The 20,272-nt window shown below is 39.3% G+C and overlaps 1 protein-coding gene across 1 annotated transcript; it reads right to left on the bottom strand.

The window, feature by feature from the left end:
• Window positions 1-1,625: 1,625 nt before the first annotated feature.
• On the bottom strand, window positions 1,626-4,079 carry LOC149232803 (uncharacterized). Its single transcript, XM_089379520.1, has one exon. It carries the CDS (start codon window positions 3,827-3,829, stop codon window positions 1,868-1,870), a length of 1,962 nt encoding a protein of 653 aa, XP_089235646.1. The 5' UTR covers window positions 3,830-4,079; the 3' UTR covers window positions 1,626-1,867.
• Between the last annotated feature and the right edge of the window lie 16,193 nt (window positions 4,080-20,272).

Raw genomic sequence — 20,272 nt, 5'->3', positions numbered from 1 at the left:
AACCTCATATCAAGTGAATACGAGACTACCCTGTCTCGCAGTGACCGATTCAATTAATTTTAGGAAAAAAAATATAATAAACTTTAAATCAAGTTTTATAAACTTAATTATATTTCTTTGTATCCTATATTCAAGAAGAATGGATTGGGAGATAAGTCGTCATTCTTCTGGAGTGGAGGGTCATTCTTTTCAATATGATCTTTTTATTATAATGATTTTATAATATGTTAGATGGATGGGTTGACAGGACCTTTAACATATATATGAGATTCCTTTTACAGAATTATGAAGTAACATTTCAAATACTTCATTTTAAATCATCACTAAACCATTTTTATCAAATACCTCCACTCCTTTTGAACTTAAGTACCTGGTCCTTTTTATCCTTGTATACTTAGCGTTTAAAGGGCTGCTTCAACTTCTTCCTGAATGACAGAATATTTAAATCCTTTCCCTAATGGCTAAGTTTAAGTAGCTTACATATCAAGTTTAAAAGGTATTTATTCCAATAATTCGTTGCTGACCACCATAACAATTAAAACCTTGCTAAACTGCTTAGCCCTTCATTATTCTCCCTGTAATTTAAAATAGTTCTACGCTACTACATATACTATTAAATTTGAATATATGCAATACTGAGTGTGCTATTTGATGTCATTAAAAGAGTCAGTTATTACCAAATTTCAAGATATGCAATGCTATCTGTGCTATTTGATGTCATTAAAAGCCTCAGTTACGTTTGGTTGTTACCATTAAAAATATATTATTTCTTCATACGGTGTCATCAAAGAAGTATTGTTATTTTTAGTTTACAGATATTCTTACTATGTAGTTTTATAAGATCAATCACGGTCTATTTGTGTTTTGCAAAATTAATAGTTAACTGACACTAAAGTTTCAAGATACATGAAATTTGAAAATCCCAAAACCCGGAACTCACTTTACTATCCTATAAAACCCTGGGCATCACATTATTATTTTAACAGCACATTCTACAGTCTAAAAAATTGCAGCAAAAATTGAACAAATGCCTAAACCTTCTACAAACTGAAAAGTCTAAATATATAATAAAGCATTTTTCTGTTTGTTAATTAGATAGAATCTGAAAGTATAATATTTTCACTTTAATAAAGAGAGACTGTTTCTCAGTAATTTTAGTGATAAATATTTATTACTATTTTTACATTTCAATATTACAATTACAGCAATATAAATTCTCACTAAATCTATGAAAATATTTGAATAAATGAAAATTCTGTTGACTACAAGATTACCTTATTGCTCTCTAAACTAGTAAGATTTAGAAACAACTCAAACCAGGTCATGGATCTCACCATTTCACCCATTAAAACAGGTCATGGATCTCACCATTTCACCCATTAAAACTTTATGAAAGTCTGCCTTCGCATAAACCCCTCCTAAGTAGATTTATAAAGATCAAAATATTCCATACGAGAACTTTGTTATCCAACCTTTTCAAAAGGTTACAGATAAAATAACGAAAATCTCCTCCAGAAAACTGTAAAAACTGTAGAGTACTTCGTCTTGATGCAAAAAAAAAGAGACTATGGAAAAGGCTGAAATGATTCCATGAAAAAAAGCCATTTTAAAGACACATCTTTCCATGTACATATGCTGCAGTTTTAGTTTTTATTGAAATATAGCTAAAAGTACAGACAATAAGATATCCTGACACACTCCCTTCAGAAAAACAACAAACCCTACAACATAATAATTTAATAATAGTAGGAGAAACAAAAGAAGTCAAGGCATTTGGTTTATTGGGGGAGGACTCACACATGGCATCTATGTAAGCAGGCTGAAGAAAGTCCGTAGTGCAGTCCATTGAATAGAAGAAAATTCAAACTCAAAGAGACTGAGAAACTCTGGTTAACTTTGGAACCTCCGGAATCACCTCGGAAGAAGTCTGAAGACCTGCTGTGACAGGAGCCATTGCTTGATATTGAGGCATCATAACTGCGGCCTTCTGAGTGTAGTAAACATGAGGAGCAGGACTTGTTTCATAGACTACCTGTTGGTAACCATATTGATCAGGAGGCATATGCATAACAGGGGGCTGACTGTGCCTCATCATGGTCCTCATGTCTGTCACCACTGGTCTTGCTCTGTACATTGGCACCTTCGGTGCTGCTGCTGTTGCTGCTGGTTTGGCAGGGTAAGAAGGGCCTTGTGTGGCAACTACCTTCTGTGTCATCTGAATCGTTGGTCCAGGTGGCACTGCTGACCTGGTAGTGAGCATCTCGGTACTATAGACAGCAGGCGTGTTGACGGGTGCAATGGGTCCCATTTGCTGAAGTGGCATGCCTGCTGGCTGCCCAGTCGGACGAACAGCTGAAGGCACATGGCGTGTAGGGAGCATGTAGTAAGGCATTGCTTGGTCTGGGTGAGGTTCATGGACTTGCCAGTAGGGTTGAGGGTATGAGTATGGATATCCATACGACTGTTCCATGTAATGCTCTGCCGGAATTTGCTGCATCATTGCAGATGCCATTGTTTCATCTGAGTACTTGCTTTCTTGCTGTTTGAGTTGCCCTCCGGTGGTCTCGTGAGGGTTTCTGGTGTCGTCGGAGAGATTCGATACAGTGCCCTCGTGCTTCGTGGTGGCCAGGCTCGAACCACTCTCATCCCGCCTCATTGGACCCCCAAACTCTGGCTGGCTTTGGCTTTCCTCGCTGGCATCCTGTTCTTGTTTGGAGATCTGAACTTGCTGAAAAGCCTCCGCAGGCCTAATCTTTGTCATATGGTCCTCGAAAACAAGCCTGGGGTCCTGTGTTCGAAGCCCGGGAGATGACAAAGCCGGCCGTGTTTCATGATCAGCGCTCCCCTCGGATGTCAGGGGTTCGAATCCCTCTTCGACCGTCTCTATTCCTCCGGCCTGTTGGGATTCGACTGGGTCAACGTGTGAGTCCATGCACGGCGGGGCCGAGGAAGTGGAGCAATAAGGAGAGGAATCCGGCACGGGAGAAGCGGGCGCAGAGTGGACTTCTTCTTCAGATCGCGGGTTCAATCCCTCCGCGTGCTGCACGAACATCCGGCTCTTCCGTGAAGGCTGAGGCTGCGTCTGTGACTGAGATTGAGGCTGATTCTGATTCTGGTTCTGGTTCTGATTCCCCGACCGATCCCAATCGTCGATTGTATCCAATCCAAACAAGTAATCAGGGTTTTCTGAAGCCACAGACGACACCTCCGATCTGCCGCGCGTGAGCACTGGAACCCCATTCAATGCATCGACGAACCAGTGCTCCCGCTTGGAGCTCTCCAGCAGGGAGCCCAAGCTACTGGTAGAGCTTTCAGGCTTTGCAGGAAACAAGAAGAGCCTCAGCCTCGACGATGACGATGAAGAAGAAGAAGAAGACTTGCTGCTGTTAATTGCCCCCGGGGACTGCTGCAATCGATCGTATTCTTCCAACATATTTTCAAGATCTTCGTCCGTTGTGACTGAAATTAAAGCATCAAGATCTTCATTGGGCAACTGGTATTTCAGGGTTACAGCGCTCCCGCAGAGCTTGGAGAGCTTGGAAATGAGAAGCGAGTAGGAAATATTGCGAGCCACAGCCACGATTCGGGTATCTCCACCCACATAACGCAGCTGGTTGTCATGGGGGCGAGGGAGGATTCGGCCACCATAGCTGCACATGAATCTCACAGAGCCACTTCCCCCCGATATCTCCTGATCTTGATCCCATCTCTGGTTCTGAGGGTGGTGCTGAGGAGCAGAGTATTCAGAATCGACTGTGCCTCGGCTGGCTCTCCCCACAGATCGCGGCGAAGAGCTGACAGAATCCGGGTAGGAGTAGGAGGAGTCCATCAGCTCACAAGGACACTGATAAGGCTCACAGCTCAGCTACATAAATAATTGGACAGAAAGAAAAGAATCAGAGTTCTAAAGACTCGTTCCCGCGACCTGGACCTCTCTCATCGCGTGCGGCCAACTGGAATCACAGACGTGGATTCTCTGGCACGCCTGTACTTAATGCGGTGCTGCCGGCTCGTGAAAGATTGTGGACTGTCTGGCGACCCGCAAAAATCGAGTTTCACTGTGTCAGAGGTTATCAGCAATTAAACCCAAAAGGGCAACGTGGCAGATACGGTGTCTGTGCAAATAATGGATGCCAAATTTATTCAACAAAATTCCATTCATGCTTGCAACTTGCCGACTCACGATGGAGATTGACGAGTGATATGTGTTAGAATTTGCCCCCTCACGATGGAGATTGACGAGTGATACATATTAAAAATTTCCCCTTAATTGCGACGCTATAAGTTGGGTACGTGGAGCCATCTTGTAATTGAAATAAGGTTTTTTTATTGTGGACTTTAAAATTTCAAAATTAGTTTGTTTTTAATTTTTAATTTTTAATTTTATTTAATTATGGTGTGTTTTTATTGTGGACTTTAAAATTTCAAAATTAGTTTGTTTTTTATTTTTTATTTTTAATTTTTAATTTTATTTAATTATGGTGTGTAAATTGTTTTTTATTGTGGACTTTAAAATTTCAAAATTAGTTTGTTTTTAATTTTTATTTTTTAATTTTATTTAATTATGGTGTGTTTTATTAGTTTGTTTTTAATTTTTAATTTTTAATTTTATTTAATTATAGTGTGTAAATTGTTTATTTTTTGAAAAGGAAATTTTTTTTGGGTAAAATTTTGTTAATGTTTTTAATTATCTATTATGGTTTATTGCCAAGACAAGATGAAGAACCAGATATCTTAGCATCAAGTTAAATAGATGAAGATAAATGTTTTTAGCTATCTAAACATTTTACTATTTGAAAAGTAAAAAAAATGGTAAAATTTTGTCTACCCTTTTAACTATCCATGGTGGTTTATTGTTGCGACAAGATGAAGAACAAGTTAAATAGATGATTTTTTTTTAGCTATTATAATATAAAGATTAGATTAGATTTGACTAAATAGATAATATTTATTAATAAATAATATTTTAATATAAGGAAAGGATGGTTAGTATATAGCTATTAATATTGAATTAAGAAAAATAATTAATCAATTTTTTTTAATGAAATAAATATCTAAAAATAAAAATAATATTTAAGTCAAACTTAAATAATCAAAGCAATAAAATAAAAATAGTATTTAATCACATGTAAATAATCAAACCAATAAAACAATTAATAAAATCAATATAATAAAATGAAAAATATAAATGGTTAAAAAAATAAAATAATAATAATAAATTAATTAATTAAATTAGATAAATAACTAAATAAATAAAGCAATAATGAAGAAAATAAAGTAATTAATAATAGTTAACATAAAAATACAAATAAATAATAAAAATAAGAAATTAGAAAAAGGAAAAAGAAAAAAAAAAAATTATAAATATATATATATATATATATATATAAACTTAAAAAAAAAATGGCACGACATCGTCTCTATTCATATTGCTTGGCTTCTTTTCAATCTCTATAGCTTCCCTAAATTTATGGTAATGGAAATGATCTATCTTAGCAATGACTCGGGCATCTTCGATGCACATGTGGTGTTTTGTCTTTTCCACATACATGTTCTGCTAATGTTGAAGAGGGGGTCCTCCCATGTTTGATGTCTACCGCATGTTCTTGAATCCTCTCATTTATTGAGCGACCGGTTTCACCAACATAAGGTGTCGGACATGGACAAGGGATTACATATTTCATATTCTTAGGATCCACCAAGTCTTTTACCAATCTTAAGGAACTTTGAATGGCGTTAAGGGGCCTAAAGGTTGAGGGAACCTTGTGCTTTCTTATGATCCTTGCAATCTTGCCAGTGGTCCCTTGTATAAAAGGAAGGTGTACCCCCGAAAACTGACCATTGGGTTCTTTTTTAATCTTGGAACCCATGCTAGCTTTAAGGAAAGCCCTAAGACATTGGAGCTTATTATAACCATTATTTTTGAAAACTTTGACGGGATGGGCTTTCTCATCTTCAAGGTGACTTTCGTCAGAAACTCTAAATGCACGAGTGGCTAAAGTGTTGAGAACACACAGCTTTTGAGCAAGGAAATGATGGGACTTAGCATTAAGATACTGCTCTGTGTGAGTTTTCTTCCGGAAGACCTGATGTGAGAATGATCCACCGTCCTTCTTTGAAATAAGGCCGTCAAGAAAAGGCAGGCTCCCATTGATTTCACATTCCATAGCAAACTTTATGGAACTAGACTGATTATTAAGATGCTCGAGAAAGAGATCCAACTTATCTCGACCATGAGGCCAAATGATGCAGGTGTCATCAACAAATCTCTTCTAAAGCTTTGGATTCAAAGTCCTTCATGAAAAAATTAGCTACAACAGAGGAAAGGGGGGAGCCCATGGCAACACCACACGTTTGTTCATAGAATTCCCCTTCAAAGCTAAAGAAAGTAGAGGTAAGACAAATCTCAACCAATTTAGCAATATCAGGATTTGTGATGCGGTTGATGACCTCAATGGCCTCATTGATGGGGATATTAGTGTAAAGGGAGACCACATCGAAACTCACAAGAAAATCGCCAGGCTCAAACCTTATACCCTTTAACTCATTGACAAATGATGAAGAGTCTTTGACAAAGGACTTTGTAAGGCCAACAAGGGGTTTTAGCTTTTGGGCTAAATACTTTGCTAGAAGATAGGTTGGCCCTCCTATAGTGTTGACAATGGGTCTCAGGGGAGCCCCCTCCTTATGGATCTTGGGAAGACCATAGATCCTGGGAGACCATAGATCCTGGGAGTGATAGGGTTACTCTTGATGAGTTTATGGCTCAAGGAGCTAACAGTGCTACTAGATTTTATAGCTAGAGCCACTTTTTTAGAGATCTTCTTTAAGGGATTCTTATTGAGTTTTTTGTAGCTTCCACTGTTACAAAGGTGGTCCAACATTTTTCTCTGGTAATCTTCCTTATCTAAGATAACCACAACTCCACCCTTGTCTGCTTTGAGAATAACAATGTCCTTGTTATTGTTCAAAGATTTGAGGGCATTGAATTCAAGCTTGCTAATGTTGCTCTTAGGGGGCTTTGCCTTTCTAAGGACAACTACACAGTCCTGTAAAACAATAAAAAGTGTAAACAATTTACTTTTTCATCTTGGAAAACAATAGAAATTTTGGCATGATTTTGAGAAAATTTGGTGGAATTTTTTGAAAATATGGTTCGAGTCGTCAAGCATCAAGTTTTGGGTGCCTTAGGAGTTTTTGGTGGTGTTGAATACATTTCTACCATAGAAAAAACGATTTAAACACTCCACCAGTAGGATTTCTTGAAGAACTTCTCTCGAGATTCATCGAGCGAGAAATTTGACGTTCGGGCAAAATTGTGGCCTTATTAGACAACACTTTTTTTTAATTATTGGAATTGGTAATTGGAGTGGTTTTGTATTTGTGTGATCTAGGAAATGCTATCATACTCTATCACTATAATTATGACACAGTCTAACTAATAGACAAAATGATATTTTTCCCCAAAATCAATCACACGATACAATTTGTTGTTTAAAATGTGTTTTGAATACATATGGATATTGAAAAATTTTGGGGCACTTGAACTTTGCAAAATAAACAACTTAAACTTCTGATTTTTAATTTTTTTTTATTGAATTTGGTAAAATTGACAAAAAAATGCTCGAAAAAATGTCATTTTATCTATTAGTTAGAATATGTTTATAATTAATTAATATTACCACTATAACGACTATAATAAAAATAAGAAAATCAAACTAAAAACCTTATAATATTTTACATAACAAATTTACATATTTTGTGAAATAAAATTAATTTTTATTAAATTAATCGATTAAAATTATTAATTTGATTTAAAATAAGTTAAGTATTGGGGGTTTTCACAGTGCATTATATTAGATATCATTTTTTGGGATTCCACTGCGTTAAGTAAGTCATTCATCTATGACCATTTCCATGAGAGGTAGTCATAACTGACTAATTTCTCATGATTTTTGAATAGTCCACTTAGCACTCATTGCATTGGGTGTTGCTCACAGGGGTGAAGAAGTGAGATTGAAACTAGTGAAATAAATCACATAGCATGAATCATCACTTCCGGGACCAGGACTTCCCAGGAGGTCACCCATCCCAGATCAATGAGTGTTAAGTGGACTATTCAAAAATCATGAGAAATTAGTCAGTTATAACTACCTCTCATAGAAATGGTTATAGTTGAATGACTTACTTAACCCAGTTGAATCATAAAATATAATATCTATTAACACCCAGGTTGTTCCCTTTTGACTCCTGAGGGAATACGGCTGGGGTAACCACTAACCAAGCTTTGGATTACAGGTTCTAGCCAACCTGTAATCAGAGAGGGCTCTCTCTTATGATTTTTCACTATGTTATTGAGTTTCTTAGGCTAGTTACGAGGTGAGGGTTTGGTTTTAAATTTTGGTTGAGTGATGTCTTTCAGTACCTAAGATGAGATCTTCAGACAGTTTTAGTCCATTGGGCAATGGAGTCTGTGGTTGTAGGTTGTTTGAAATGTTGAGTGGGATTGTCTAAACTACAGGGCCATTTAGATATTTCATGAAACAAATTTCAAATTGTGATGATGACATATGATTTAACCAGTGGAAGGAAATTAAGAGTTTTCCACTAAGCTGGTGGTGTGAGAAAGAGAAATCTTTCCTAGGAGCAGGTTTGAATTCCTAAGCAACAGTCCCTGTGGAAGTTTAGTATGAAGGTGCAGCAATTAAGAATTACACTATCATAACTATAACTGAGGAAAACATTCATAACAGCATAGATTGAGTTCAGGGTATTCAATGAATAAATCCTGAAACTATTCTTTTTCTTTGCTATTAAACTGTGAAACATAGAACATGAATGGATTATGAAAGAATGAAAAACATAACAAAGAGGTTAAAGAAACTTATTGTGCCATGAAATATGCAGGAATCCTGTAGTGGTCAGCAATCACACCATAACGCATCAAACAACATAGAACTTTGGAAATTCCATCAGCGCTTTGTATTCAAACTCTGAACAATTACAGCATAGTATATCTTGAAGAGAAAATCAACAACCCCTGCAAGCTGATGCGAGGGGGAATATATACAATCGGTTTTACAAAAATATCTGAACCGCTGAGTCATTTGATAAATAAATACGTTCACCAACTTTCATAATAGCAGATAAAGAAGTTATTGCTGCTCTAAATACAAAATAAATACTCTTTAATTCTGTCAGAAGTCTTTTTGACCTTTGGAGGCCACTGAGTCGGTTAAGCGTTCTGCATTAATGCTGAATGATGTGTCTTTATGGCTCTGTCATGTTGTAGCGTTCCCGGCCCTGTCACCTGTAGCTGTCAGCGCTGCTTTAGTGGCCGAATCTGTCTGCTGAGTTGGCTCAGCCCAGTCTTTTCCAGTTATACTGAATGCATAAAATTTTCTGAACATGATGACTTATATTTTGATGAAAAAACTTGATGAAAGCCTGTTGTTTACAGTAATAACTATATCATGTTGGTCCACCATTCCTGTGTAGGCAATTGATGTCTCAAAATTGCACCTAAGGTTTCATCTGCCTCTGTATATTTGTAGAAATTTGGAGGCACCTCGAACAAATGCCTGATTTCATTCATAATAAAAAACAAATTCTCCACTTTTTCATAAAGGCTCTGCCCAGATGCAGGCCCTGCTTCCTGTGGAGTGCTTGATCCTGCAGTGATCTGATTAGTGGCAAATGCATTTACCCTTTTTGCATAGTTCTCATGGGATAGTAACCTTCCTGCGCTGTTCAGTAAGCTGGGAAGGCCTCTGTTATGCAATACTGTGAATTTTTCCACAAACTTATTTACTTCTGTTTGCATTTCCTGGCATCTTCTATCCAATGTTTGCACCAGGCTTCTCAAAGTGAGCACTCTTTTTATCAATAATATGGTGTCAGTTCTACCAGAGATACCCATGGCTGTCAGCTGAGAGCCTGTACGGTTGTTGAGGACATTGATCATCCTGTTGGCTATCTCAGGCATGTTTCCAAGAGATGTCCTTGCCTTTTGAATTTCCTTGTGGGCCCTGCCAATGAGATCCATGTGCTCATGAATAGTCTCTATATACTGCCATTGATCTGTTATTGATTGGCCAATATTGGCCCATAAAACTTTCTTGACCTCAGCCACCACTTTGTCAAGGGTGAGCTCTTTCTCCAGCTCCTTTATCTTCTCCTTAAGAGCCTTTATTTCTCTTCCTTTTTCAGCTACACTTTGCTTAGATTTATCATATTTTTCATTAAGAGTAGCTAGTTTCTCTTTGGCTTCATTCAGCTCTGCCATCTGGGCTTCTAGGACTTGAATCTCATTCATCAATTTCTGCATGTCAAGGCTTGGAGCCTGCTCTGATGTTGGTGCTGGTGCTGATGTTGATGGAGCTGTCTCAACTGTCTGCCCTGTGGGAGGAGTGACACTTTAAGGGGGTTCCTCAAGGTTGATTACTTGTTGAGGGGGCTGAGATGTTTGGCCTCCTTCTTTCTGCTGTAGGGCTGCCTGTAATGCAGCCTCTGTCTCTACCAATTTTCCCTCTGTCTGTACCAGTTGCTTATGTAGTGTTAGCAGCATGGCTGCTACATCCTGGTCCTTTCTTTGTTGGGCAACTTCCTCTGTTTGAGGGTGAAGGGTTGCTGGGATCTTCACCATCTTTCTTAGAGCTGCAATATCTGCATCTCTTTCTTTTAGCAGTGCTTGTATAGCTTTGGGATCCTTTGGGTCATGCCCAAGCTCTATGATTATATCCTCCAAAGACTTGATCCTGTTGTCTTTGGCCTGAGAGGATGCCTTCTCCAACTCAAGTTGGGCAGTTGTATTATTCAGGCTATTTTCCAACTTATGTGCCAAGAAGGTCTTGTCTGCCAGTGTCGAATAGACCATCTCACCCGTTTGCTTGTGAAGTTCTATCTGGTCCATAGGGTGGATGTCTTTTGCAAGAACATCAAGGTTGGTTCTTATATAGTCTGCAGCTGACTGTGGCTGCAGCATGGTGGGCATGAAATGACTCATGGTCATTTTCCCCTCTGTTATGTCATAAGCTGACATAAGCCTCTGTTGGTTTGTAGGGGCCATCTTAAGCAAGTGATTATAGAGCTGGAGCCTGACTGGCTCATTTCTCTTCTTGATGTCAATGAATTGTTGCTTGATGCCTATTTCAGCTCTCCTTTGCTGACTTGAGGAGCTGACCTCTCCTCCAAGGGTTCTTTCTTGTTCCTGCTGAAAGGAACTGGCAGATGCCTCCATGCTTGGCGGGCCCATGCCCAAGGATTGCCCAATAGGCATCTCTTCTTCTGAAAGGGGATTTAGTCTCTGCCTTTTCTCCCCTTGATTTGTGGATGTGGTGAGGGGAGTCTCCTGCTCTCTATCCCTCTTCCTACTTTTTTCCTCATTTTGTGGAGTTTGGAGCACCGAGGCCTCTGCTGTCGTTTCTTGCCTAGGAGGCACAGTTTCTTGAGCCTGCTGCTCTTTGGATTTTGGGGCCTCAGTTGTTTGTTCTTGCTTCTCTTTTTGTTGTTCTGCTGTAGGAGGTAGTTGTTCCTGCTCCATCTCCTTTTCTTTACCCTTGCTGGAAGCCTGATGAGTAGTTTTGGTTGCTTGCTGGTGGACTGTAGAGGATGAGGCAGCCGCTCCAAGTTGCCTTTGATGAGAAGAGGAAACCTGTCCACAAGTTTCCAAGTCAGCTTCTTTCTCAAGATTCTTTGCCTGTCTTTGTAGTATTTCCTCTCTAGTAATTGCCTCTTCTAGAGTGCCCTCTTTCCAACTTAACATATTGGCATATTGCTCAATGTGAGGCAATCTAATGTGATCATAGCCAGCCATTTTATATTTGACCCTTCTGAGGCTAATGAAATGGTTGGGGTCATAGGGTGACCAGAAGAAACTGGTTTTCAATTGGAGGCACTCTAGGATGCTATCTGCTTCTTTCCATCCTTCTTCCCTTTTGTTGTAAAGAAATGGGCCTAGCTGGTTCCTGACTTTAAGTTGCACCTTCTTGTTTTTGCTGTGGAAATGGACATGGTCTGCATTTCCAAACTGCCTGAAGTATTCTAAGGCAAAGAGTCTCATAGGGACATATCTTGGCAGCCTATATGGGGCCAACTCACAGCCATATATTCTGATTACTGTGTGGTGTTGGTAAAAGTACCAATCCCCAATGCTGTAGGCCTTTGAGAGCTGGAGTATCCTTTGCATCTCATCTGTCAATCTTGGAGGAGGGGTGCCCAATAACAAGGTCATAGCTGGATGGATGAAGAGGTCTATGAACTCACAGTAGCTGTATGGTGAAAAAGATGTATGGTGAAAGACTGAGGTCCAAAATACCACAGACCTTGGGTTTCCCTGGGCATCAAATTTCTTGAGGGGAATAGGGAAGCCATCAGGTTGATAAAATAGAAACAAGTGATAGATGTATGAGGTGTATCTAAACACCTTTTCCCTCTCTAGATTCATCAATTGTTCATGAATCTTATTAGCAATGTATGCAGCATAATCATAGTGCACAACAGGAGGCATTCCAGGGGAGAAGATGGACATCACTGCCAGAATGGTTTCATCAGCATCCTCAGCTGATCTGTAACCCAGGACATAACTGATCAAATCCACTAGCAACCTGCCCAACTCATTGAAATATACATTTCCTATAGGAGGGGTCCTCAGAGTTTCAGAGCCTGATTGAATGAATAGCTGATTTATCTTTAAGATTTGGGCACTAGACAACTTGCCTCCTTTCTTTAGTAAGTCCATCATGGAGAGAGGAGTCAATGGCTTTGTAGAGTGAAAGTTCAGCATTTGATTTATAGCCTCAGGGGTGATATGGAACAAAACTGTGCCTGAGGTACTGAGGACAGCTCTTTGACATGGGTCATAGTTGGCACTGCATCTGTGAATTAAATCTGGAAGGACATTGACTTGAGGGAGGTTATAAATGGGCAAATTGGAGTCCCAAATCCCTAGAATATCAGTTCAACTGAGGTGCTGGGCCTTCAGCTCATTTAGCATATGAATGTTAAATTTGGAATTCATTGAGAATGTTTCTGTCATCTGATAATCTTTATCACCCAGGGGTCTCCACTCTAGCTCTCTGTGTGGGGCATTTAAAGGTGGAATATTCAATGCTACAGGTGCTTCCATGGTTAAATAGTACTTTGAATTGTACTAGGACTTGTTTTACTGGACAGAGCAACACAGAGGGGTATTTTTGCAAGAGTAAGGCAAATTGCAAGGGGAAACGGGGTAAATTGTGGTTAGAACAATTGAAATGCTCCAAAGAGAGTTGAATGAGCAAATGCTGGGACTAGTAACGCTGTTTTCCTGGTGAATTAGCACAGCTCTGGTTCTAAGTCCACGAATGCGCGAACTGACCGTAAGTTTATGAAAACTTGGCTAAATGTGGACTCTGCAGGTGAATTTCGACCCAACAACTGAGAATAAACGCTGGTCACCGGGGATTTGCTGGTAATTACCCTGTTTTTTACTCTTTTACGCTAGCTTTGGAGAATTATGGACAAAACCAAGCGCGGAGGGAATGATTTGGATAAATACCTGGTGAATGCCGGCAATGGTGACAAATGCAGGTGGATTGGAAGCACCCACGGTCTTTGAATCGATTTCTGCAGGTTGGCGGTGAAATGGTCGTAATTTGCATGCAGAGAGGAGCAATAGTTCTTTAGGCAAAAGTGACAAAAAACACGAATTTTGGCAAAAATATGGACTTTTTGGGTTATTGGCGCTTTTTTCGATGACGTCAGCATGACGTCATCGGGTGGGGTCGGGTACGGAAGGGTGATGTGGCGGCCTGTGAGTGGTCCATGAGGACTGGTGAGGTGGCGGACAGGTCGGAGCAGTGGCGGGCCGGGCGCTGACGCGGCGCTGAGTGGCATGACGTGGGCGTGACGTAGCGGCGATGTGGGCAGGCGGTATATGAAGGGTGGTAAGCGGTTCCATCGGACCACTTATGGTACGGTGGTGGTATTGGCAGGCAGCCTCCCGATAAGATTTGGGAGCGACGCGTGGCAGAGGCCTGACGTCACCCTCTGACACTTTTCGGGAGGTAACGTCCGGTCATCAGGTCCGCCCGATATGGATATGGGCCGTCGGATGGGAAAGCCCAGATCCAACGGTCGACGGGTTGATAAAACGAAAGGACGATATGGCAGCGGGGCGGGGAATATTTTATTGTATTCCTTGAAACGCGCGCCCAAGCGAAACTTTAAACATTGGCGAAAAAATAGGTTTTCAATGTATTTTTGTATTCAAATGCGCATTTGCAAATAAACTTTGGATAAAGCGGGAAAAGTAGGTTTTTAGTGTTTATTGCAAATAGCGCAGGTCAAGGGTAATAGTGGGTTTTTACAAGGCTTTTTTGTAAGTAAAGTGGGTAAATGATTTCAAAGGGTTGTAAAGGGAAAAAGGGGTAGAGCTTAGGTTATTAAACCAACGTGGGGTTAGTTTAATCCCTGACTTTGCACAAAGCATCTTGATCCAGACTTGAATTCTGCATGATTTTCCAATATTTGGACATATGGCTATAATGCCAAGGGGGAGGGAATATACATATTGTTGGGGTTTTATACACCATGGTGTTATAGTAATAGGGAAAGGGAAACATAGGGAATTAAGTGTAGATAGAGTTAGTAGTTAGTTTTGGAGGGGAATAGGAATGGGAAGTGATAGGTACTAAGTTTTAAGGAAACAAACTTAGTTAGGAAGTAGATCAAAATGAAAAGAATTTTACACAAGAAATGTGGCTCTTAATGAAACAAGAATCAACAAAAGACTTTGACTTTCTTTCATGAACATAGGTGGTTTTGGGATGTTAGCAAGGAATGTGATGGGGGATAATCAGGAAGTTAGACATGCTTCATTGTATTGCTGTAAAACTGCTGGATAAGAGATCTGCACTGGCACCATGTATTTCCTTTGCTTGAGCCAGGGATATGAAAGAAATCATGCTTCTGCAACCCCATCTACCTACCCACTCTATTGCCTAGCATTTTTTTGTTACTCCAAGGAGGGTGCACTTAGACTTGCAAACCCTTATGTGCCTTTTCTTTTCCTTTGGCTTTTTTCTTTTGATTTTCTATCTAAGGCTACCTTATTGCTTCCAAGGCCCCAGATTAAATAGTTTGGAACCTTCATTCTCTACCTAACTACTTTATCTGCCAAGATTGAACAGTTTGGACAGATTTCTTTCTCTAATCTATAACAAAAAATTGAAACATGGCATGACCCAGCTTAGACTGTTGGATCATCCATTCAGAAGTAGGACAGCATCAACCAACAGTAAACATGTGTCTTCCACAAGAATATGAGATCTTTGCATCACCAAAGTAGATCATATTGGCACTTCCCCTGCTAATCATGAAAAATGAAACCTATTGGTATAGGTAGCTAACAGTGGCTCCACTTGGGGATGGTTTTTCTTCTTGAAAGACCAAGAACAGCAGGTCAGACTGCCTTGGCTTTTGACTTCTTCTTAAAACTTGAAAACTTTATCCTTGGATTTCAAAACTGGAATCTGCCATCATTGTGGAACTTGCTGAAATAAAGGCTTTTTTCTGCTTATCTACAGCCCTTCTTAAACTGAGCTATTTACATGCTGAAAGAAAATAGTATATACAACTGATTATGTACAGGGGAACAACCATGCTATATACATGGAAAGTAATCAAAGTAGTGCTTTAACATCCGGCCATTTACAGGGCCCTCTTCAGCCTCAGTGCCATCCAGATTTTCCAAAAAATAAGTGTTATTTCCTTGTACTACTTGAATAACAAAAGGCCCTCTCCAAAGGGAGTCAAATTTGCCATGCTTACCCTTGTCTTCTCTTCTTGAATCCCATTTAAGCACTTTGTCCCCAATGAAGAAATCTTCAGCCTTGGTTCTTCTATCAAAGGCTTTCTTCAGTTTCTCTTGTAGGATTTGAACTCTGTCATACACTTGATCTCTGGTTTGCTGCAAACATATAATTTGGTTTACTCTTCTTTGCATGTCATTTGGTTCAGCTTGGCTTTCTTGAAGTAGCTTCATGACAGGGACCCCTAGGGATGAAGGGAATTTGGCTTCCATTCCATAAACCAATTCATATGGGCTGACCCCTATAGATCTCTTGGTTGTTAGCATGTCTGCCCATAAGGCATTCACAAGCTTCTTGTGCCAATTTTTCTTATTCTCTTCTAGTACCTTCTTGATGATGTTGATAAGACTTTTGTTAGATGATTCAGCTAACCCATTGCCTTGAGGATAGTATGCAGTAGAATGGCCCAAAATAATGTGAAGTTTGTGGCAAAAGTTCACCATTTTCTTGGATCTAAAAGCAGCATCATTGTCTGTTATAATCTTGTCCGGACAACCAAATCTAGAGAGGATACTGGTCTCAAGGAACTGAATAATGGTAGAGTCATTTGCTTGTCTACATGGAACAGCCTCAATCCATTTAGTAAAGTAATCTGTGGCTGTTAGAATCCATCTATGTTGGCCTGAGGATGAAGGATGAATTTCCCCAATGAAGTCCAAGCCCCATTGCTGAAAGGGTTTTTCTATTGCAATAGGCCTTAAAGGAAGTGGTAGTAACTTTCTTTTTCCCTCAAACACTTGACATTTGTGACATGAAGTGGTAAATTTTTTAACATTAGAGAACAGAGTAGGCCAATAGTAACCAGCTCTTAATATTTTATCCACAGTGGACTTCCAGTACAAATGTCCACCACAATCTCCTGCATGAAATTCTTTCATAACAGTGTCAGTTTCATCCATATTCAAACAGTTCAGCAGTATACCTTCATGATTTTTCCATAGTAAATTACCATTTATAACACAAAATCTTGAAGCTTTCATTTTTAGAAATCTAGATTTGGTTCTGGACAATCCTGGGGGAGCACACAGGTTTTGCAGTATATAACAGATGTCAGAATACCACGGGGATTGTTCAAAGGCTACATTGATCTTTGGAGTCGCCAGCTCCAATTCATTGTCCAGTTGGTTAATGTCCAAGGCTTGAAAGTTTGCTTCAGACATCAATTTAGCCAAACCTTGTCCTTTTATCAGTTTTGTAGGTCTTATCTCAATGTCAAATTCTAAAATGTTGGCAATCCACTTTCCTCTTCTACCCTCTAAGTTTTCTTGAGTGAGTATATCTTTCACAATGGGACTTGGTACATAAGCTATAACATGGGAGTATAAGATGTAGATCCTGAAGTCTTTGATGGCTTTGACCAAAGCATAAGCTTGCTTCTCCATGATCTGATATTTCAGAGGTGCATCTCTAAGGGCTCTACTAAAGAAAGCAATAGGTTTTTCATTCCCTTGGTCATCTTTCTGTAATAAGACAGCAGCAATGGTATGCTGGGAGGCAAAAGAGAAAATGATAAATTCTCTGTCAAATTGGGGATTTGTTAAGACTGGGGTTTGGGTAAGGGCCAATTTTATACCTTCAAAAGCTTGATTTGCTTCTACTGTCCATTTTACTTTTGAATCCTTCTTTAGCATGTTGTTTAGTAATCTGATCAGTTCTGCTAAGTTTGGGATAAACCTCCTCAAAAAGTTGATCTTTCCCAAGAAGGCTTGTAATTCTTTGATGTTTCTTGGATGGGGCATTTGCAAGATGGCCTGTATTCTGTCTGGGTCAATTCTAATGCCATCCTTTGAAATGATGTGCCCTAACAGCTTACCTTCTTCCAAACCAAATAGAGACTTCTTAGGATTTAAGGAGATCCCATACTTCCTACATGTTATGAATATTTGTCTTAAGTGTTTCAGATGTTCTTGGTCAGATTTAGAGAAAGGTGTGAGGTCATCTAAGTAAATGACAAGAAAGTCATGAATCTCTTTAGCAAATGCAATATCCATTGCTCTTTGAAATGTAGCTCCTGCATTTTTCAATCCAAAAGGCATTTTGACATATTTAAAAGTTCCCCATGGGGTTGTGAATGCCGTTTTGTCTTGATCATCAGGGTGGACTAGGATCTGATTAAAGCCTGAGAATCCATCAAGTAATGAGATCCTTGAAGCCCCCACCACTCTTTGGAGAATATGATCCATTTTAGGTAAGGGGTAATTGTCTTTGAGGGATACTTGGTTCAAATTCCTTAGATCAACACAAAGCCTAATCTCACCAGTTTTCTTTCTTGTGGGCACCAAATTTGAAATCCAGTCTGAAAACCTGATTGGTGCTATGATACCGGCTTTAAACATTTTTTGCACTTCTTTCTCAATTGAAGGGAGAAGCATAGGATTGATCCTTCTCAATTTCTGCTTGAATGGCTTTTGATTAGGCTTGAGAGGGATAGTGTGTTGGATAACAGAGGTGTCATAGGATTTTAAATCCTCATAACTCCATGCAAAGACATCTTGGAACTCTTTAAAGAGGTCAATGTATTTAGGCTTCTGGTCAGGAGGTAAAGATGCAGACAATTTTATTATTTTGGGTTTTTCAGTAGTCCCAATGTTGCATTCTTCAATGGCAGCATTAAGGGGCTGCATTTTTGGTTTTCTAGGAACATCATTCGAATCAAAAATGTCCTCCAATGGAGTTAGGCCTGTTGGTAGAAAGTTATCCTTTAGCTCTATAATTTCAGCCTCTGTACCAGCTACTTCATCCAAAGGCAGTTGTTCAAGTTCTTGTATTTTTTCCTTGTCAAAGTTTGTTGGACAGAGTATTTGATTTGCTGTTTTGGGTGATATTGCTATTTGGTCCGGTTCACTCAATGGTTGTGTGTCTTTCACAGAATCAACATCAATGTTCAAACCTGAAAATTCATGCTGCAAGGTTAAGAAATTATTTATCTGTGTGTCATCCTCAAATACTTGCCAGTCTTTAACATTGTTTGGGACAGAAGGTCTGTGTTTTATCTCAGCTGTGAAACAATGGTTAGGTTCAAAAGGTAGTTTGCATGTACTAGCAAATGTAGCTAAACTGTGTGCATGAAGGTTGTGGGTTCTAGCTATTTTGGTTATTTGAAATCCACTAAAAGTTTTGAGCATTTCCATAGCAGCAGACCTGTATGACCTTAGTCTTTTGTCATTGGTGACAAAATTGCCTTTCACTTGTTGGATAATAAGGTCTGAATCTCCCATGATCGAAACTTTTGTGGCCTGCAATGATTTTACTAGTTTGAGGCCTAGCAGTAAAGCCTCATATTCTGCCATATTGTTGGTACATCTGAAGTTTAGTCTAAAAGCCCGACCTTCTGCATGATTGCTTTGTTTGTTATGAATCCAAACCCCAGCTCCTGCCCCTAATTTGTTGACTGATCCATCAAATTCAAGAAACCATAGGATCTCTTGATTTAAGGGATTTTCAACATTTTCTCTATGACTTGGGATTATAATTTGGAGTTCTTGTCTTTCACCTGGTTTGCCTTCTAGAACAGTTTCATTACTTGATTGCACACCCTTGATTTCTTGGGAACTTGATTGCTCACTCATGTTTGGATCTTGTTCAAGTATGATGGATTTGTTATCACCCATTGGACTTGCATCATCATTGAACAAAATAAAGGAATCCATATCTGAATGGACTACATAAATAGGGAAATTTTGAGGTTTTTCTTCACTGCTCACCATGTATTTCATGAGTGACTCTCTATATAGCCTCTTGGGTTGCCCAAAGACAGAAATGGTGGCATATGACATGTCTAATTGCAGGGAACCTTGGAGTTTAGCCCCCCATGATCTTGATAACAACATTCCATACTTGGGTGGGATATCAGCAACTACAACATCCATCAAGATTGTTTTATTTGGGCATTGGACAAGTGACACACATAGATCCTTTATCAGGCCTAAACACTTAACTTGGCTGGAGTCAAATGAAAAAAGGTCCTTATATGGTCTTGTAATATCTAGATTTAATCTTTCCATGACTGATTTGGGCATCAGGTTGTGAGAGGCACCTGAGTCAAACATTGCATTGTGTAATATCTTATCATGAACATGCAAGCTGACATAAAAAGGTAAGATTCCAGTAACTGTTGTCTTTCCATCAACCTCTGGACCGAAAAGTAGTTCTGGGGTGTCATCCAACACATTGACATCATCTTTGTTATGAGTAAGTTGAAGGGATTTCTTGATTTGTTGTTTATAGATGTTATGTTTGGCTAACTCTGAGAGAGGAATGGCTATCTTCAATTTTCCAATTTCAGCTTCTAAGTCAAAAGGTTTTTCAGATTGGGTCTTGGTGTTCTGGTTAACAACCTTTTCTCTTTCAATTGAATTCTTAGAGCTTTCTTCCTGATTCTCATCTTGATCTTGAGGCTTGTCCTTTTTACTCGTCTTTTG

This window comes from Pinus tabuliformis, chromosome J, assembly GCF_031772625.1.
Source record: "Pinus tabuliformis cultivar Carrire ecotype Pingquan chromosome J, CPIR1, whole genome shotgun sequence".
Classification (NCBI taxonomy): domain Eukaryota; kingdom Viridiplantae; phylum Streptophyta; class Pinopsida; order Pinales; family Pinaceae; genus Pinus; species Pinus tabuliformis.
This window is presented reverse-complemented; position numbering and strand designations above follow the sequence as displayed.

Excerpts from the sequence above, each read along its gene's own strand:
- LOC149232803 (XM_089379520.1), bottom strand. The coding sequence starts at position 3,829 with ATGGACTCCTCCTACTCCTACCCGGATTCTGTCAGCTCTTCGCCGCGA.